At 46.1% G+C, this 21,879-nt stretch overlaps 1 protein-coding gene across 22 annotated transcripts in view; it reads left to right on the top strand.

The window, feature by feature from the left end:
• The window catches only part of Cacna1c (calcium voltage-gated channel subunit alpha1 C), a 698,188-nt gene that overhangs the window by 623,409 nt on the left and 52,900 nt on the right, over positions 1 to 21,879 (top strand). For all 22 annotated transcript variants that reach the window (XM_048787468.1, XM_048787454.1, XM_048787460.1 and 19 more), the window contains 3 exons: positions 857 to 1,058; positions 2,645 to 2,803; positions 3,418 to 3,528. In XM_048787468.1, coding sequence (XP_048643425.1) covers positions 857 to 1,058; positions 2,645 to 2,803; positions 3,418 to 3,528 — 472 coding nt within the window. The remainder of the gene's footprint in view (positions 1 to 856; positions 1,059 to 2,644; positions 2,804 to 3,417; positions 3,529 to 21,879) is intronic.

Raw genomic sequence — 21,879 nt, 5'->3', positions numbered from 1 at the left:
AGTAAGAAAGAGATAAAAGCCTGTGCCCTTGTTCCTCTACAGAGGCAGTTCTTTCACATGTAGACCAACCTGCTGGCCTTTTATTCTGCATCACCTGTGGCAGGCAGCTTATCTGTCAGGTGCTCCATGTATCTTTGTCTAGATACCTGCAACCCCCACCCTGTGGTGCATGGGTCTTAGATGAAAGTCACCATTATTATATGGCAAAATGTAGGCGAGACCTAGGGAAGAGCTAAGTACTCACAGGGTTACAAAGGAAGGGAAGGAGATAATCCCTGTCCACGAAGAGTAGCAAGCTTAATGGGGCATGTAGCCCAGGTCCAAATGAATGGTGTACAGGTGTAAACCACTTAAGTATAAAATCAAACCATTCTGGATGATCTGAAGCATGGGTCGTGTTAGTATTTTTTTCTAAATGGATTATTTTCTCTCCGATTTATTTTATGTTCACTTTAACCTCCTTTGAGTCCATGCCAGTTTGCAAAGCTGTTTCAATATTTACCAATATTTCTGAATTTGAAATCAATGCCCATGAATCATGTTACATTTAAATAGTTCTTGACAGTTTCAAAACACCTTCATGTACATTATGTCAATTGCCCCACAAGTTAGGAAAGTTGGGAATTATTGTCTCCATTTTACAGATGAAGAATCTGAGTCTCAAGAGATTAAGTGATTTACTCAAGGCCACATGGCCAGGAAGTGGCAGAACTGAGACTTGAATCCAGACCCTCTGGTTCCCAGCCCAGAGCCATTTCCCTTGATCCCAGGGATTTCTAGGAGTCCTGGTTCCATCATTCCACAGAGGTGACACTGCTTCTCCAGTTCCCTCTGTGGGGCCTGTCTCCTCCTGCAGGCTGCTGTACCGCTCCATCGACTCCCACACGGAAGACAAGGGCCCCATCTACAACTACCGCGTGGAGATCTCCATCTTTTTCATCATCTACATCATCATCATTGCCTTCTTCATGATGAACATCTTCGTGGGTTTCGTCATCGTCACCTTCCAGGAGCAGGGAGAGCAAGAGTACAAGAACTGTGAGCTGGACAAAAACCAGGTAGCTTTCTAGGAAGGAAAGGAGGAAGGCAAGGAGGGCAGCATGTGAGGAATGGCAGTATTGGTAACCAGAGTTCAGGAATAGATCTATGTGGATACCAACTTCCTCCATCCTCTCCTCAAGCCAAACAGGGTTCTTGCAAAAGAAATGCAGATCCCTGCAAATTCCAGATCTGGAAAAAGTATTCAGCCAACAAGAACAGGGCTTTCCATCTTGAGGGGGTCTATGCAAAGGGAATGCAAATCCCCGCCCAACTCAGATATAATATAACAGATTTATGCAGCCAACAAATGTATGGTAAGCTCTGTGGGGGGAAAATGTCTTATACCCTGAAAAGTTAGAATGTACCCAAGTGGGTTGGCCCCAATGATAAGAAAAGAGAGAAACTAAAACAGTGAAGGAGTGAGAGCTCTTGAGGTGGGCAAGAGAACAGTTTTAGGAAACCACTCTTACATGGTTTCTTAAGCGAAACACAGAGGGCTATGCAGGAGGTGGGGACAGGAAATAGGCTTACGTGGGAGTGAGACAGTGATGCCAAGTACTGAGACGTGTTCTGTTAGCCGGTGAGAAAGAGCTGACAGCTCTGTTGGTGAGTAATGAGGCTGTTAAGGTAGGAAGTAGGTAAATCCACCAGGTCAGTTCCCCATTGTTCTCAGTGGGAACAGAAGTGTGAAATACATCCCTATCTTTGCTTATAGGAAGGAGCCTTGCAAGCACAGTGTGATCAGCTCTACCCAGATTAGGAGAGCTAGACCCCTCATAGGTTTTGATGTCTACTACGTAGGCTTAAACTCATCATTCTGGTGGCTATGTGGACTTCAGATTGAAAGGAGGACAGGAAAGAGGGAGGCCAATTATAAAATGTAGATAAGAGATGCTTAGAGCCTGACTTGGTATTAGGTTAATGATAGCAGCGATGGGAAGAGTAGGAGGAGGTAAAGTCATAAGGTGGAGGGACTGGACATGGCAGCTGAGGGTTAAAGAGGTTGGAGTGACTTCCTGGTTCCTGGTTTGGGAATCTGTTAGAGGAGTGCACTGATCTTTACTGGAATCCCAAGAATCTAGGTAGGCCAGAATCTCTTCCCCTTCAGTGAACTATGTCTTCTGATCCTTGGATATTAAAAAATAAGGAAGATGGATCGAGGATAGGAAAGAAAAATGGAAGTCAGAACCTCCCCAAGGAGACCCTGTGGTGTGGGAAATAATTAAGAAGACCAAAGAATGAGTCAATCAGTGTTTATCAGGTGCCAGCCACCTGCTAAGCAGTATACCAGCCATTACCAGGTTGAAAATCAAGGACACGCATGCTCCTTGCTTGTAATCTCAATAGATTTGACAAGAAGGGACTCTCTCGTTGATTAGGGAAGTGACAGAAAATCAAAACATTCCCCAAATTACATCTGAAATCTGTACGTGAGCTAGAGTAATAGATTATTTCCCTGACTTCCAGAGAACCCCCACTCCAGCCCCAGCACATGTAGTTTCATGTACATCCCACCCTCTCTGCCCTCAACTTCACATCATCCAGGTAACTAACTCCACTCTCTCCCTACTCCCATCCCACTCCTTCCTGTGCCCCCTCCCAGCGACAGTGTGTGGAATACGCCCTCAAGGCCCGGCCCCTGCGGAGGTACATCCCCAAGAACCAGCACCAATACAAAGTGTGGTATGTGGTCAACTCCACCTACTTTGAGTACCTGATGTTCGTCCTCATCCTGCTCAACACCATCTGCTTGGCCATGCAGGTCAGTCCAAAGGGGAACCTGGTCCTGCCCAGGGAGAATGGTATGAGAGGATGTCAAAGAGCTGCAGACCTTCTCATTGCTCACCTTCCTGGTGTCCAAGGGAAGCAGAAAGAGCAAAAGAGCTCTTCTCTTCTCCCATCTGGAAATAGAAAAGTGTCCTTTCCCAAGAAAAAGTTCCCCTCAGGGACCTTATGAAATAATCCATGGGGTCCTAGGTTTATAAAATGAAGAGGGTAAAGGAAATGAAGAACCAAGAGAGTGAGCTTGAAGCAGTCATTGGTATCAGGAAGGCATGGGTGTGCACTTGTCTGCAAGGAGGTCAGCTTGTACCAGGGCTCTTGAGTGCCAGAAGCCCCCACAAAGTTATCACATCCAATCAGAATGAACAAAGAACTCTGTCAACCCCTATTTTCAGAGATGGTAGAGAAGAGAAGAATTTATAGGCTCTCCTGAGTTCACCTGGCTGCCCAAGGAAAGGTGGATGGCCTTCTGGGGGTTACTTCAAGGAAGATCTCTGATGAGATGAGGGTTTCCAGGAAGTCTGGGCAAAGGTAGTGAGGAGGCCGTGGATCCTTGCCTCGTGCTCATAGTTCCTTTCGTCTTCCTTCACTCAGCACTATGGCCAGAGCTGCCTGTTCAAAATCGCCATGAACATCCTCAACATGCTCTTCACTGGCCTCTTCACTGTGGAGATGATCCTGAAGCTCATCGCCTTCAAACCCAAGGTAGGCCTCTGACAAAAGGCTGGTTGACAGGCATCAGGGAGAGGGTAAAAAGGAATGTGGGAGTGCATATGCTTAAAGAAGAAGAGTGAGGGGCAGAAATTATCAGCGAAGAACCATCCCTTCTCCAATGATAAGTGCCCCAACTCCTACACCTGCCAAGAGTTGAAGTAGGCCAACTCCTTGAAACAGGAATCAGCTCTTAACTGGGACTCAGAGGAAGCAGATTCCTTCATGAACTGAGCCATTGCCCTTCTCCCTTTCTCAGACTGGCAAACCAAACCTCTGAGCTCAGTCCCCCAGATCTTCTCAGACTTTTGTTCTACCCTCCTCCCATTTAATTGGCCATACAAACCAACCTCATGTGAAAAATTCAACCAGGGCTGCATTTGTTCAGGGCTCTGGGCTCCAGCCTACAGGCACCTCCTGTTCTCTCCCTCAGAGGCTGTGTCATTGCTCACTTATACCTTCCAGCACAGAAAGAGTAGTTACCTGTAAATTCCTCTGTATTGCTCTTGTAGGCAGCTCTTTAAAAGGAAGATTAGAACCACTGTGAATGGACATGGTAGGGAAGGTTGGATGACCTGCCATTTTGGATTATCTGTGCTCTTCTTAGCCAGCACCACCTGCATTTTCCTGAAAGGTACAGGAGCAGGTTGGTGTAAGCAGTGACTTCCATCCTTGGCCTCTGTAGATAGGACAGAATTACAGGCATTCAGGGGCCTTGGATCACAACTCAGGCAGCTACTTCTGAGGGAGGCTGTAACAGCAGCTCAGGGACCCCCATGGCCACCACAACATCCTTTGGAGAGTGACGAAAAGGAAAGGTTGGAGAATTGCACAATTAAAGACTGAGAAAATCTTTCCAGCTTTCTGAGCCTTCTCTTTCCCTCTTCCCTAATTTTCCCAGTTGTAGCACAGATCAACAGGAAGCAAAAAGAATGAGTCTCTGGCCATACCTTCTATGTTTATTCAAATTTTTACTTGTTCCAGGATTAACTCTAGATGGGGACCCTTCTTTGCTACTAGATCTATGTTCATTAACAAGATATCCATGACCTTCTTTGAATTAATAGTCACCTAACAGGTTTTATAATGCCCCATGTGCTATGTACGCATCACTGTATGTAGTCCTTAAAACATTCCCCATAAGATAGGTATTAACACCCCCAACACAGGGAGGAGGGAAGCAATGTGCCCAATATCAATTACACTACTTGCAAGGGGTAGAACTGTTATTGGAATCTAGCACCTCTGACTTTATAGTTGGTGTTTTCTACCACACTAAGCTGTTAGCAAGCATTTTTTTCATGTCAAGTATTCTGCTGGATACTTTTCAGAAAGAAGGAAACAGTCTTTGAGACATTTAAAAAAAATAAGACAGACAATATTCTTAGAGTGATGATTCTTCCTCTCACTCAAAGAATGCCCAGGGATCTTAGCTAATCTTCAGCAAACAAGACTCCTAATGAGCATTATTTGGTAATAGTAATGGTGTTTCCCTACCTCGTTCAGAGAAGTAACTATATTCTTTTTCACTTTGACTTCCAAGTTCAGTCCCATTTAGGGGATACATTATATCCTAACCTAGAAATAACCAGCAAATTTCCCTGGCTATCTTCTGTGGGGCCCACAGTATCTCTGCCCACATGTGACCCTATTCCAAGCCTTGTGTCCCAGGAGTACTAACAGGTTCACCAACACAGCAGCATGACCCAGTAAGGCTGGGATACAGGATCGCTGCCAAGCTGAGCTTCAGTCTCAGATGACAACCTCTCAGTAGGGAAACTGGCATCATTTTCATCTGGTGTCATGAGACATATGGTTTAAATATTTCAAAGCCTTGAGTCATCCCACAGTTGACTCAGATGTGTTCCTGATGAAGTCTGAGGCAGTCTGCAGAGCCCTACAATGGATTTTCTGAATCATGTCTCACGAGCAAGGCGATGGATTGGGTAACCTGCCCTAGGAAGCACATGAAATTGACACCTTCGGGGGTCTCAGCCTGAAAGACACTCTACCTAAGTCCTGCAGATCAAGGAACAAGCCAGGTTTCTAGAAGTAACCAGTTGGGGCAACCTAAATTATAAAGTGCCTCTGAGTTTCCTCAGCCCCTGGTTTTCTATCATGAAAAGACATAGTAAAATATGAGAGATTATTCCCAGAGAAGGAAGAGAGCATCTTTGAGCCATTTGCATTTCACACCTGACAAGATCAATTGTGATATAGAGAGAAAGGAGCCTGAAACAACTATATACACCTGTAATCCCAGCTATTTGGGAGCCTGAGGCAGAAGGATCACAAGTTTGAGGCCAACCTAGGCAACTGAGCAAGGTCCTATCTCAATATAAAATTTAAAAAGGCTACAGATGTAGCTTGGTGCTTACCTAGCATGTGTGAGGCTCTGGATTTAATCTCCAATATAGGAAGAAAGGAAGAGGAATGGATCTTTTCTCTAAATTCCCCTAAAGAGACTTGTGACAATAGAGGGACAAAGGCCACTAGCTCTAGCTATGTAGAGAAGGTTGACCAGTTGGGAGGGGGAAAGGAGTGTTAGGTCCCTGGATCCTCACTGTACTATGTTCTTCATTAAGGAATATATTCCAGGAAAAGTATCCTCATTTTTTTATGAGGAAAACCAAAACAGAAACCCCTCAAAACTCTGATAGAAATATCTGGCTGGATATTGCATAAGAACAGGTGGCGTCTAATAGTGTACCTGTAATTCATAATAACTTTCATGTCCCACCATTAAGTAAAATTCTCTTCTGAATTTTATATTTCACATGGCATGATTGTTGATATATCATAAAAATGAGTTTATACTTTCAAATATTTACTGTAAAAGGATAATTAAGCAGTAAGAATATGGAAAACTTAGTGTTAATCAGCTTTTTAATACTACTACAAACTACCTGAAGCAACTAATTTATAAAGAGAAAAGGGGTTATTGATAGTTTTGGAAGTATAGGCAGGGTGACAACATCTGGTGAGAGTAATAGCCACCTGCATATCATGGCAGGAGGACATATAGGAGCATAATAGTCCCATCTGCTGCCAAAATGTAATGAGAGGACAGACTAGGCTCCCATAGTCCCTTTCAAGGGTACAACCCTGTGACCCAAGGGCTTCCCACTAAATCCAACGATTCTACTAACCCCCAGTAGTGCCACTCTGGGGACTAAGCATTAAACATGTGAACCTTTAGGGGACATTCAATACCCAAAGTGTCATAGTTGACATTAATTATAGTCAGTAAATTGTCTGAGGGCTGAATGCTTGGGTTTTCTTCTCTGTCCTTTCTCTCTCTCTGACTGCTTGGTGGGTTGATCTATCAGTAGAGCAGTTTGTACTCTTGCTTCCTTCTTTTATCGTCTTCGCAGTGATTGATGTTCCCAATTTCTTCATTTCTACATGTTCTCTTCACCACTCCATGGAAAATGAATTTACTCAAGTAAATCCCTGCCCTGACTCCAACTGCCCAGCTCCTGAAATTCATATTGTGTTCATGCTAAACACATTTTTTTCACAAAAAACTAGAGAACATAAACTAGTTTAGAAAAATTCAGCCCCCCCACAGATGTTAGGAATCTGTGGGGATGGTCTGAAGAAAGTAGAATGAAAGTGGTATTGATTTGAATAACTAATAGCAAGCAAGAAGAAATTCCTTCCCTAGGAGTAAAAGATAACTAGCTGGAGATACCTGGATGGTACCTGGGCCCTACATGATTATCAAGACCAAGCTGGTCAGCATGGGAAAAAGTTGGGCTGGAATGATTGGACATGCTAGATCGTCATCCTGTCATGAGCTGACATTTACCAACAAAGATAGGGAAAAAAAATTAAGATACTTTTTTATGATAAGCACTGAAAAATGTCCAGTGCTGAGGAATAAATCTAACAAAAAGTGACTGAGATCTCTACAGAGAAAACCATACAATTTTATAGACAAATGAAGAAAGACTGAAATGGAGAGATGTGTTCATGAATTGGAAAACGCAGTATTGTTAAGATCTCATTTCCCCTCAAACTAATCCATAGATTCAGTACAATCCCAGTTAAAATTCCCAAATTGACCTTTCCCAGAGGACAAGGGGAGGAGAAAAGGGAGCCACACAGCAGATACTCTAGGCCAATAAGATGAGCCTGCATAGTCCCAAGGTTTTTGGCAGCTCTGACGTTACCATGGAGGGAGAGTGCAGGAACCTGGTAGAGGAAGTAGAGTTAGCCACAGATACTCCACTCTCAGCTCATGGGTTTGGGTACCAGAAGGCAAGATGATGTCACTTAGTTGCCTAGAATTTAATGTTGACAGTGACTTAGCAAAGACAACAAAGAGAGGAAGAGTGGAGTTGATGATGAACTAGTGATAGGGCTGTCTCCATGCTTCTCCCCTTAGCAGAAGTTGGCCTTCCCTGGAAGGCAGGAGCTCACTACAGATGGGACATTCCTAATTATTCCCCTTCCTGTAGGCTCCCATGTGGGTCATGGAGGGGTGGAGAAGCAAGGGTTTCTATTTCTGGACTAATCTCGTCTCCCTTGGCTGGAGGCATCCTATTGGGCTGTTGCCTGCACAGGGAGTAGCCAGTGCCCATTGCCTCTCACTAACTCCCCAGTGGGAGCACTCCAGAGGAGATCTGTCCCTGGCAACTCTCCATGATCAAAGCTTTGGCCTCCCTTTCAGCTTTCTCCTAGCCTGAGAAGAGTCCAGAGAGGCCAATGGAACCAAAGTGGGCACACTTATTGGCCCTCCTGGCTCCAGCTTTCTTGAATAAAAGCCACTCAAGCCTTGGAGTTCACTTTCATGCTTCAAAACAAATTAGGGCCCAAAGGCATTTCAAACCAAAAGGATGAAATGAAACCTCTAGAGCAGCACTATCTCATAGGACGTTCTACGACAATAGAGATGTTCTATACGTACCATGTATGATATAGCCACTAACCTCCTGTGGCTGTTGAAACTTGAAATGTGGCTACTGTACTGAAGAATTCATTTTTAAATTTTATTCATTTGGATGAATTTACATTTATATTTGTGGAGCCACAGGTGGCCAGCTGCCGTGCTGGGTAGCCAAGCTCTGGTCCTGCTTCTTTCCCATGACATCCCAGGTTCTGCTCTCCTCTAACTATCTGTCCTGACTTCGTCAGCCCAGCTGCTCCAGCTTCATGAAGCCAGATGGTCTAGCTCATCCTCCCCACTCTCTTTCCATCTGGCTGTTTGCTGCCAGAAATTGACTCAGAAGTAGCGGAAACCCCTGTGACCGGGTAAGGCCGTGTCTTTCCCTGGGATCCTCCAGCATGGCTGTTCTCTTGACTCCATCAGTTCACCCAGTCATCCCTAGATTTCCCCAGCCCTTGACAGCTGCAAGTGCTAAGGCCCCTGCCCTGTAGATTTTGTCCCACACAGATCCTAGACTGGTCCTAATGAAGGCAGAGAGTGCTTTAGGAGCCCTACACTTGCCACTATGGTCTGAAATTTTTCTTGCTTTTGTAGGCCAGTACAGGGTTTGTCTCTGGTGATCACACAGCTACTCTTTTTCCCAGTCCATGGGACTTATAAGTAGGTTTCCCAATTAGCATTTTAGCACCCTAGTGACACTAAAATCTGAGAACCCTAATCTCATACCTGGTTCTTACTGACCCTTTCCCCTGGGTACAGACCTTGTTCTTGTCCATCCCAGTTGTTGGCCAGAGACTTGCTGCCAAATGACCGTGATGCCACTTCTGGAGTGGAGGGAGCTTCTTACCATGTGGTATCCCAAGCCTGGCTGCACCTAGCATCCTCACCCTGGCCAGGGTTTCTGAGGCTGGGCCCCAGCTTGCCTTGCCGAAGGCTCTCTAAATTGGAACTGTGACTCCTGCCTCCCCCAACACAGAGGACTTGGCTGACATTTACAGAGTATCTATCAGCTAATCGTGCAGCAGTAATTCAGCTGCTACTGTATATTCTCTGCTTTGGGGGCTTATTTGAAACCCCAGTTATCTTTTAGGAAAGAAGAAAAGATGGCAATGAAACTTTGCAGCTTCTCATAGGGCAGAAAGAGCTAAGGTTGGCAGCAATGGAGGACACTGACAAAGAAGAGAGCTCCTCCTGTCTGTTGTCCTGAGGAGTCCAACAGTGGGCTTCTGCTGGTTGGGAGTGAGATGAGTCATAGCCAAAAGGAGGTCTGGCTACCGGAATCAGAGCTACTCAGGACTGTGGAACTCAAGCGCCCTGTCTGCTGAGGCCTCTCCCCATAGCATAGTGCTGGACACAGCATTGCTCTGGTCTCACCCACATGACCAACAGCTGAGCTATGAGAGGAAAGAGCCAGAAGACTCTTGAATGGTCTTCCTAATGATCACCAGTATGGAATTCTCAAGGCCAATCTGCTCTTGAAAGTGTCTGAGCCTGAGAGAAAGTGTTGATGACCTTGGACTTTCTGTACACAAAGGCAGCCTTCCTCTTCTATCCAAGCATCCATCCATGCCTGTGTGGTGCAAGGAGGTTCCAAAGTTTCTAATGGCTTCCAGAGCATCTTTCCTCTGTATACTCCCTTGTTCTTTGGAATAGTTTTGCTCCAGAGATTGATTGTTGACACTGACATGAGGGGATACACATGTCAAGAGGAGTGTTTGTGGATACCCTGAGGATGTGGTCAAGATGAAAAGAGTTCCCACAATCTGACTTCTTCTTTTCATGGGCTTGGGTCAAAAGGGACAAATGAGGGCTGGTTGGGGCCCTGAGTTCACCAGAGGGAGCGGCCATGGAAGGCAGTTGCTTGGCAAGAACACTCAGCAACTCAATTTCTCTATCTACTCTGTCAGATTGATACCGCCGGTTACCGGTGAAGAGTTCTGCTTCCTCACATGTTGAAGTCTGAACATTAGAGAAGCACGATGAGGAAGCATATAAAGTGGGGTTTCTTTTAAAAGGGGTAACATAGACTTCTCCTGGGAGGGTGAAGGGAGCCATAGCTGGTATCCCCGTATCCCAAGAAGTGAAGTGTTCTGCCCTTTTTATATTTCCTACCGGAATCAGAGCTACTCAGGACTGTGGAGGTCAAGTGCCCTGTCTGCTGCGGCCACTCCCCATAGCACAGTGCCGGACACAGCTCTGCAACAGGGTAGTTTTTCAGTCCATGGTCTAATGACCCTATTGCTTTGGGCCTCTGTTAGTTAGCTTTTCATTTCTGTGATCAAATACCTGAAAAAAAAAACGGGAGGAGAAATAGTTAATTTTGGGGTCACAGATTTATAAGGCTCAGTCCATGGTCAGCCAACTCCATTGCTCTAGGCCTGAGGTGAGGCAGAACATCATGGTGGAAGGGCATGGCAGAGAGATGTGGCTCTGTTCATGGCATCTAGGAAGCAGAGAGAGAGGGAAGGGGATGAACCCTTCCAGGGCACACCTCCAGTGACCCCCCCCCTTCTATAGTCACACCCCACCTGCCTACATTGCCACCCAGTCATTCATTCAAACTAGGATGGATTGATCAAAGAACAGCTCTCAGGATCTCATTAAGCTCAGGTACTAACACAGCTTTTGTGGGACACCTCACATCTAAACTATAACAGGGCCTGTAATGAGGCAGTGCATCATGGCAGGAGCATGGAACAGAGAGTTCTGCTTACCTGGTGGCAACTGGGAAGAAAAAGAAAAAAAGAGAAGGGACTAATAGCCCCTTCAGAAGCACACCTTCAGTGACCTTACTTCTTCTCACTAGGCCCCACCTGCTGAATAGTGCCACTGGCTGAGGGCCAAGCCTTCAACACATGCTTCTTTAAGAAACACCGGAGGTTCAATCTACAGCACAGCACAATGTAATTTTGGGGTTCATTTTAATGCATCTGTGAAGTTGGATTGTGTAAGACATGGCATCAACCATACTGAGACCATCTGAAATGATCACCACCTTTTCCTGGAGGCTAATGCAACTCATCACTGGGCTTCACCATATTTCAGCTCAGTTTTTCACCATTTCTTTTCTTTCTCTGTCTCCTATGCCTTATCAATCTTCATATTGCTTATTTCCAGAAACCTTTACCTATATGATATTTGGCTTATGTTTTGCTACAGGCCCAAATTATCCAAAACCCAGCAAATGTTTATTGAGCACCCACCATACTAGGCAGTGTGCTTGACACAAGGAGCTCAAGAGTGAACGCAAGGCAGGCCAGTGAGCCCAGACTCGCTCAGATTGACTTTGAAAGAATAGACATTTCTGACTTTGGTCCACTCTTGGATCTTGTAGACTCTCTAGTTCACCATTACATACATGGCTAGAAAATTTACTGTCCCACCTGGCATTCATACTCCAGCTTAAGGGGAGCATTAATAAACACATTGGCTGATTTTGTGTCAGTTTCTATGCCTGAGGTTAAGTAGTATTTGGAAGCTAAGGAAGGAAGTAATATATTCTAAGTGTCAATGAAGAACCAGACATTGAGCTAGGTGTTTTACTTTCCTTATCTCGGTGCATCCACAAGACAAGTATGATGGTCTCCCATTTTATGTCTGAGGAAATAAAAGGCTATGTAACATGCCCAAGATTGCAGGGTAGTTTTTTGGTTACTGTTTGTCTCTAATAAACCACACCTCTAAACACCTTAACAAATATTAATTTAATCTTCACAAAAATTCTAAGACTTTAATGCAGGCATAAGAGACTCAAGACAAGTGCTTTCCACTACCCTTCCATTGAAGCCAAAAATGTGGCCAGCCTGGGTTGTTGCTTTGCACTCTGAGGGTCCTCACCAAATGTTAGTTTTCTTTCTTATAAGGAAGTAAGAGGCATGAAAGCAAGCCATGATTAAATGACAACTCTATGAAATTTAATGTGTGCCTTTCCACCTCTCAGAGGCCCCTTAACACCCCTTTCCCTCTTGTTTCACAGTTCTACCTTCAGCCCCTGTTTCACTAGATCAGCACAGACCTTCTGGCTTCCCTTTCCAAATCTGCACTGGCAGGTATTTCAGGAGACAGGGCAATCACCTGATAGTGGACTCCAGAAAATGAGGTGGTAACCTAACACAGACTCATTTGTGTGTGCGCGTGCACATGCCTGCACACACACATACAAACATTTACGATGGAATACTTGCAAGTCATGGAGACAAAGATCAAATTGCTGAGTTCCTTGAAGGCAGAAAATTTTCTGTAGTCATTTTGTGTCCTGTAAGAGGCATTCAGTGAAAGTTTAATGCATGCATAAATGAATGAAAGAAAGAGAACTAAAAAGCAATGAAAAGATTCAGAATATTATTGTCAAAAATCACTAAGATCATTGATCTTTCATCAATGCAGAAATCCCTACACAAAATCCTGTTTCCTGTCATAAGAGACTCCCTATTTCCAGAGGCAGCTCCGCTGGGAATCTTTCTTTATACAGAGCTGACATGTGCCCCTCTGCACTTCTACTTATCCATTCTTCTTTTTTCATCTTTTCTTTCTATAAATTACTTCTGAGCATCTCAGTGATGATGTTGAGATGTGGCACCATCTTTACAGGGCTCACAATACCAGAGTACCAGGTAGAGGAGATATGACAAAGAGATTATAGATGGGGTGAGTGCTCTGATGGGGAAACAGGATAACCCAGAAGAATAATGGGGACCAGGCACCTGTTTTTAGATCAGGTGGTAGGGAAGGCACCAGTTTGAGCCCTGAACATTGGGAAGGAACCAGAAAAAGAGCATTTCAGGCAGAAGAAAGAACAAAGGCCCTGAGGTAGAAACCACCTCTGCTTTCTCTGGAAATTGAGAGCAAAGAGTGAGGAGGGGGAGTGGGCAGAGGCCCTGCAGGATCAAAGGAAGGTTTGTGGATTGGCTCTGACTGCCCTTGGAAGCTGCAGGGGACTAGGCATTGAGTGGAGCACTTATATAGTCTTATTTGCATTTTGAAGAAACATGTTGGCTGCTTAGTGTAGGGGGCCATGTTGTGGGGAAAGGAGATGAGCTGGTAGGAGCCTGCTGGACAAACAGAGGAGCAGTGGAGATGAAGAGAGGGTGGCCTTGTGATGGCATTATTTGATGGTGAATCAGATACAAAGATGGAGAAGGACAGCAAGGATGGCTCAGAGGCTCCTAGCTTGTCCCCAGGTGGCTGGACTGGTGCTGCAATTTGCTGAAATTGAGGAGACTAGGGAGAAACCAGCCTAAAGGAGAAACTTGGAGATCTATTTGGTTTTTAAAGCCACATAGCCTGTTAAAATATGGAGTTCAGATGGGAAGTCTGGGCTGGAAATCTATTTAAGGAGTCCAACTCTGAGAGTGCTGTCCAGAAGCCTGCTTGTCCTAAGAGAGAAGTTGGAAAATGGGCAGGATAGACAGGAAACTGGAGGAGAAGGGAAGAAGAAAAAGGAAGTGTTCTGGAGGTTGACAACCAGAGAAGCCAAAATGAATAAGTGGTGTTTCTTAGGATGAAAGTCTGGGTGAGCAAATCCAGCTGTGGAAAAGAAACAGGAAGGACAGAGAGAGGCCAGAATGCTACCCTGCCATCCAGGGAAGGAGGAGGGTTCTGAAATGTGTGGTTTCCCCTCATCCACATCCTCCCTGGATGAGTGGTACAGAGGATTTGTATTTCCTCACTGACCTGGAAAACTCAGCTTCAGAAACCTCAGGAGCAAGCACAATTATTTCCTTTTGAAAACTATATGCAAGGCTGGACATCTTTAACACTAGAGGTCTTCAACCCTTCCTGGACCCAAAGTCCCTCTTTTTATACAAATACTTTATAATACATCCTTAATTTTCTTGACATAAAATTCACATCCATACCCATAATATCAATGTATATATATAATTTCTTAACTCGAATGCAATTGGAAAATTTAGTAGGAGTAAGACCTCAAAGTAGATGAAAATGGAAGAGCAAAGATAGGAGACCTTAGAATAAAAACTGAAAGTTATAACTGCTGAGGCTTATTTGCATTTGGCACCTTACATAAATGTCTTGCAAAAGTCACACACACACACACACACACACACACACACAGCTGCCCCATACATTGCAGGACGTACATTGTTCCCACCCACTAAACACTAAATACTAGTTTTGCCTCCAGGATTCACTGTGATACTCCTATCAGCTCCAAGACGCCCCCTGGAGGCCAGTGCTCTCCCCACACTGGGACCCACTGTCTTAGTGGGACTTCCATTCAGCCTCTTGTAGAATCATTTGAAACATGCTTTGCTGAACCATTAAGAAACCAATGTGTCTCCCACCATCAACGAAACCCCTGGGCCCAGAAACTCACCACATGTGTCACTCAAAAGGAGCAGCAAAGAAGGAGGGCGGTGTCTGGGCATGGACCGAAGCTACTCCTTCCACCCTTCAGGGACTCCAGCATCAGCACAGAACCAGGAGACCCATGCTGTGTGGGCACAGCCCCTGCCATTCTTAGGGCCTAATGGGAGAGTTGGCATTGCCCTCATGATTATTTGTGGAATGCCTGCAGGGTACAGGACACACACAGTGCACAGCAGACAGGCACAAATGGGCTTGTTGGGGACAGTCCTCCCCACCACAGCTCTTACACCCAGAGATTTGCATTTTGTTACAACATTGTGACAGGTTTCTTTCCTGCCTGGTGCTTGAGCACTTTAGAGTTACCATGAATGATAAAAAATAATTATATGACTTGCATAAAACCTTCGTGTGGGAAGGGTAGTATTAGCTATTACATTTAATTATTTAATGTGGAAAATTATTCACTCTGTGTAAAAAAGCCTGGTGGGAGAGTACACTGTGGTTCCCTGACTATGTCCCTGCCATTGAAAATGAAACTGGAACACACAGGGTCCAGCAGAGAAAAGAGGGATTCCCATGTCCCTAGGATGCTATGGCATTAACCCATTCAAACGAGAGGCATTGCCAGGACACCCTGCCACTGCACTGGATCTGCCTGTTTAGGGGCAGGAATTGCCTTTGTAGTGTTAGGGGCTGCCAGGCAGTGCAGGAAGGCAGCCAGCAAAGCCAGGACCAGGTGGCTACCCAGGGATGGCTCATACATCCATAGTAATGGTAACAATGGCAGAGGGCAGAAGGTACTGAGCCCTTCCACAGTGCCAGAATGTGCAGGTGCTTTTCACATATAAACTCACTGATCCTCACACCCCCGAGGGCATTTTGCAGGTAACTTGCCTGTGCTACTCAAGGTTCATCCCTTGAAGTGAGAGCAGTTACTCATTTCATTCACAACTTATTCATGGAAGTGGTGTAGATCACTGGCTCTAATGACTTCAGTTGGGTCATACTTACCCTTTGCAAAGGGGCAGGTGGTGATGTCAGGGAGGACATGGGGTCAGGAACAAGGGAATGAAAAGTACAGGTAGTGGGAGCTATTGGAAAGTGTCAAGCAGGAAGGGACCTGTCTGATCTGGTTTGGAATGCTCCCTACAGGGCCTAGTAGAGGGCTGCCACAGGCCCAAACTCATTCCCATAATGAAGGAGTGTATCTACTCCTTCTGTTCTCTGCTTTCCATTCTTCAAAGAGCACATGGTGATGTGCTTTTGAACTTGAAGTTGCCTGATTACATGGCAACATGTCTGCCCTGCTCCAGGGATACATCCATTCAATACCCTACTCCAGGAGGAGTCCTTTGCAGAAATTAGCTCATTTATTATGGCATGACTAACCAGAAGCAGCTACTGAGATCCCCCAATCTTCCAGCTACACTGAGGCAGAGAAAGAGCTTCCTAAGGCTCCCAAAAGGAGCTTGGCTCATGCTCCTCAGGTTTCATCCGCTCCAGTGGGCAGGCCTCCAGGGTCCAGGGGGTTTGATTCAGGTCCCTGTACCCTAGCTTTGCACGGTCTCAGGATTCTTGTGTTGGTGAGATAAATAAATGAATGGGTGAATAAATAATTTAAGTCTTTCAAATTGTCCCAGAGCAAGAAAAATCTTATTTCCAAAGAAAAACAGGAGCAGAAAAGTGTCCAGTTAATAGTGTGCAAGGGTGGGGGCATGGCTCAGTGTTAGAGCACCTTGCTAGGATGCACAAGGATCTAGGTTCCATCCCAGCATCTACACACACACACACACACACACATATACACACACAAGTGCATTCCTCTAACAGTCATGAAAGAACCTACTGCCTGGGGCCTCATCTCACCAGGACAAGGGCCCAGCCCCTGCCTGCGTCAGCTCTTTGTCCCAGTCCCTAGCTCTCTGTGAAGGTGCTCCTCCAGGCACTAGGAATTATTAAGGCAGTGCAGGACGGGCTGAGAGAAGAAGGCAGAAGTCTGCCCTGCCTCCCAGGCTGGGCTGCAAACAGCTCTGCACTCCTGTTATGCCTTCCCCATTAGAAGCCACTAATTTCCATGATTGCTGTTCTGTCCAAATGGCTTCCTAACATCATGCAATTGATATTATCTATGCTTGGTGTCAGTCACCCTTGTGTTCGTGGTGTTCCGTGGAATCAGCTCTTCACACACACACACTGAGGCTTCGTCACTGCTGCTGCCTCCGCCAACAGACTCAATGCCTCTCTCTGCTCATTCAGCCCCCACCTCTGACTCCACAGCCTGGAAGGTCAGGAAAGATCAGGACTCCCACACCTCCTCACCACCACGACCGTCTATGCTCAGCACCAGACTCACAGACCTACTCTCAGACGCATGTCATTCAAGCCAGGGGATGGCTCTCTTTCAGGGACTCTTGCCCTAGGAGGAGCACAAGCCATGTTCTGTGCCCTCTCACCTAGGGCCTGCCTGCACCAGGAGGCCATGGTCACTTCCTGTCATTCCATGTTGACTGATGTTTCTTCTTCCTGTCTGTGTTGCAGGGTCACTTTAGAGGCCTGGGACCCAACTCTGGGGAGTTGAGATCCCTTCCCTACTCCCAGCCTCTTTCCTGCTCTTCCTCCTCCCTTTCTCTCCCCCACCTTTCTCTTCCCCTCTCTATTTCTCCCCACTTCTGCCCTCTCCTCCTCCACCTCCTCTTCTCCTGCCATCTACATTAAGCAGCCTCCTTTCTCACCAATTCCCTTCCCCATCTCCTGCCTCTCTCAACTACTGAAATTCCATCTCTGCCATCTCCACTTCTTGGGAGCTGGGTCTTCTTCCCTCTCATAGGCTCAGCCTTCCCTTGCCCTTCTCTCTGCTTTCCCCCTCTCTGTCTCAATATGAGCAGCTCCACATCTAATCTCAGCTCAGAACCCCCTCAACTCTCTGATGCTCTGTGTAGACTGGGAAGAGAAGAACCCAGGTCAGGTGCCCTGGACTGTCAGAAGGTTAAGTCGGCTTCCCCATCAGGGGTCAGGAAATATGTCCTGGTGTCCTCTGTGCTTCTTTCCTTTCCTTTCTCTTTGCCAGAACCATCTGATAGATAATGAAGGTGGACAGGAAGGAACAGAGAAGAAAAAAACCAAAACAGAAAAACAGAAACAGATAATGGCAGGGAAATAACTTTTCGCCTTGGAGTTCTTAAAGGTAACCACACAGTTCGAGGCCGTAAATGAAACTGTGTGCAGATTTTTTTCAGCCAAGCTGCTGTAAGGCTCCTGTTGCTTCTGAGACCATCTCAGAGGAAGCCTGTGCTCTGGGCAGAGAAGGAGCTAAGAATCAAAAATTCCAGGACAAATGCCTATGCCCATAACCGCTCCCACAGCAGTCCTGCTCCCTGGCATCAGAGTTGGAGACAAGCCCACCTGACAGCCCACCCTCTTCTCAGGGAGAGTAACTCGTGTTTTCCCTGGTTCAATAGCAGTTTATAAGAACCCAGCACTTAACCACCTATATGAACTGAAATCTAACAGAATTTACCCATGACAGCTGCATATCATCATCCACCTCTAAGAGCACCAACCAGAATTCATTTAAGAGTGTCTTAATGCTACTGACCCAGAGAATGGGCAGAAAAGGTCTTAGAAATGGACTAAAGGGGAGTTCAAGATTCCAAAACCTAAAATCCCTTCCCGCCTTCTTCTACCCACCTGGTTTTGCTTTTCCCTCTGCTTAATCCCATACCCCAGACTGAAACTGTGAATCTTACTTAACTAGGAGGGAGGCAGATAAACACTAGTTAATAATAACCATAGCTAGTACTTAATGTAAAGCTTATTTCAGATGAGGCCCAGTTCTAAATGCTCTGCGTATATGGCCTTATGTAATCCTTACCTTAACCCTATCGTTGACCCCATTTTCTATCTGGGAAAACAGAGGCACAGGCAGGTTAAGTTATTTGCTCAAAGTGACTACTATAATTTGGATCTTGAATATTCTCCAAAGTCCCATGTGTTGAAGGTTCAATCACCAACCCATGGTGTTACTGGGAGGTGGTGAAATTTTTAAGAAGTGGGGGCCTAGTGGAAGGAAGGGAACACTAGGACTCCAGTCTTACCCTTCCCTGTCACTTCCTAGCTTGCCATGAGGTGAATAGGCCTCCTCCACCATGATCAATGTGACACCACAGACCCAAAGCAACATAGCTAAGCAACCATGGACTGCGAAACCTCTAAAACTATGAACCAAAATAAATCTTTTTCCTTATTAAGTTTATTATCTCAGGTATTTTGTCATAGTCACAGAAGGCTAACAGTTACCCAGCTAGGGAGTGGCAGAGCAGGACTTGAACCAATCTACCTCCAAAGATAATACTCTGAACCACTATACTGCCTCTTTCAACTTGATGTACTTCCAATGACAGAGCCGAATCCAGGCACAAATTACAAGAAGAAGAAGAAAATCCAAAATTCATGTGCATGTGAAATACATCATAAGATGCTTTTGCAGCCATTTTTTTCCTAATAATGATTTGGTGAAATTAATATCAATTGGGTCTACATTTTCTCAGCCCACACCAGTCAGTGAGTAGAAGTTCAGCTCTAATCAGAGACTGGATTCTGCCCTGGGTGGTGGCTGCTTACCAGCTGGGTGAATGTGACCTTCCCTAGCATGGCCAGAGGCTGGGGATTGAAAGGGAAATCCACTCAATCAGTAGGATTGGCGATGGCCAGGGGAAGGCTTCCAGCTGTGATAGACCATCCCTTCTGACTGAGCCACCCTGCTTGGCTTGTGGAGTTCTGAGGAGTTGGACAGGAGGAGGTTTGGTTTGCCACTTCAAGGAAAGTCAGGAAAACCTGTTTCCAACCATTCCTGACTTCCCAACTGTTTGGTACCCAGTCACCAGAGGAAACTGATCTTATAAAAGGAAGTCTTATGGTTTTTCCCACCCCCCTTCTCTATTACACCCCCAAGCCCCAATTACCAATGCTTTCCAGCAAATGAGAGGGTGGGCCAATGCAGGTGAGAGTGTGTGTGTGTGTGTGCACATGCGTGTGTGTGTGTATGTGACAGAGATAGAAAGAGACAGGCATCAAGCTCTCACACTCCAGAGTGTAGGGAAAAAATATCCCTCCGAGGCCCCAGGGAGTTGGCCGCGTGTTGCCCCTGGACAACCTGTTGGGCGAAATGGCAGATATGGGCTTTGTTTCTGGAACTGGGTGTGGAAGACGTTGGAAGAAGGTGATGTTGAAATGGTGGGAGGAAGAGGGTGACAAAGGGAACAGAGACTTAAAAAACTGGATCTGAAACCATCTTCAAGGTCCATCTTGGAGGACTGATGGGCTGTGGGATGAGGGACGGGAATGTGGGTGGATGGGTCCAGGTGGAAAGCTGCCTCTCAAAGGGACTCTGTTCACCCTCCTAGACATGTGCCCCACCCCTTCATTTCAGCTGTGTGACTCTCCAAAGGGCTGTGTCCCTGAGGAACCCTTAGCAATGAGGGAACTGACTAGTTTCTGCTGCCAGTGGCAAGTCACCAGTAGCTCTCCACAGGACAGAGAAGTCAACCAAAATCCCTAGCAGTACAGCCTGAGGAGGACAAGGGTGACCATGAAACACTGATCCCAACAGATTCCAGCAGATTCAGTGGAGTCTGGCATGGGGCCATGGTTGGGAGAGGGTGGAGATCAGGAAGAAGTTGACTGACAGGTTTCCTTCTGTCTGCACATGTACAAAGAAATCCAAGGGGTGCACAGCCTGGAGGTTGACAGGGTCCCTTTAAATCTTGGCCCCTTCCCCTGGTGTGCGCCAGCAGATTAACTACGTGTGTGTGTGTGTGTGTGTCTGGTTTTCAACGTGCAGCTTTTGCTGTGATCTCTGCCTTTCTTCCCTCCCCTCTCTCCTCTCTCAGAGATGTTGCAGACCACGGCCAACTTACCCATTTTGTTTCAGGTCTCTCTGGTGAATGAAAAGTCTCCAACTCATCCTCCTTCCTTGCGCACTGAGATTTCTACCCTCCTATCTCTCCTCCGGCCCCTGCACCTCAATAACTTTTGGTTACCACGTTTTCTAGGTTGGTGCTGAGCATCTCTGGATCTGCTCTTGTTACTGTCCTTCTCCCTTCTCTTTCCTGACCTCTCTCCTCTCTCTTCTGAAACATCTCTATTCACAAAGATGGTATTCACATCTAGAGATAGCCCCCAGAGTTTTCCAAAGTCTAACTGTAAAACACACACAGGTGTCTAGTTCATTTGGGGTCTTTATTCTCAACTTCCCTCCCTGACAAATCCAGTGTTCCCCTTTTGCCCTGTGAATGACAGTTGAGAACTGGGAGGGACTTGGTTGCTTCCATCTCCTAGCATAGGACTTCTCTGGGAGAAAGAAGTCCTTGCTGCCTCAAAGGCCCCAGGATATTCAGAAAATACTCTGGAAAGCCAACAAGAAAACCCTGGCTTCAAGCCAAACTTCCCTTGACCCAGCCCTGGCCACCCTCTGCTTCCTGGGTCTAGCTGTCCAAAGTCTCGGAGGTGGCGTTTATTTTCTTTTGGCAAAAAAGCCTGGGAACCAAGAGACCACTTTCCCTATGACCTGACCTCCCACTCGAAGAATTACAGCCCTAGGACAGCATGCCTTGCTGTCCCTCTGGATAAAGGGCATGGTGGGAAGTGGAGAAGTTAAGGGAACTGGATAGAGTCAGGAGGAAACGGAAGAACACAGAGGCTTGGCTCTTGTGTGAGAAAAAATAAAATGGGAGAGTTGACAGCCTTCAAGAGAGCTGGGGCAAGATCTGGGAACCTTTCAGAGGACACTTCCTGCTTTCATACCCTCTCACCAGCTGAACTCCAGATAGATTGCTATCTCCTGGAAGCCAGAGAACAGGGAAATGCTGGCCCTGCTGAGAAAAAAAAAAATGGGGCCAGCCATGCCTTTTCCTTTTGCAGTACATTTCCCAAAATACTAAAGGAGCAAATGTCCCTTCTTAAAGAAGGCTCTTTACACTCCACCCATGGGGCACAGGACTGTCCCATTACCAGAGTTTCCTGAACCGTGGCTGTATGCCCCATGAAGTAACAAATCATGCATTGCTCTCTAGGTCCCCAGAGAGGTAAAGGGTACAGACCCAAGAACCTCATCTGCTCTTTTTAAA

The sequence above is a fragment of the Marmota marmota genome, unplaced genomic scaffold (genome assembly GCF_001458135.2).
Source record: "Marmota marmota marmota unplaced genomic scaffold, marMar, whole genome shotgun sequence".
Taxonomy (NCBI): domain Eukaryota; kingdom Metazoa; phylum Chordata; class Mammalia; order Rodentia; family Sciuridae; genus Marmota; species Marmota marmota.
The sequence above is the reverse complement of the archived record's forward strand: the minus strand, read 5'-3'. Positions and strand labels throughout refer to the sequence as shown.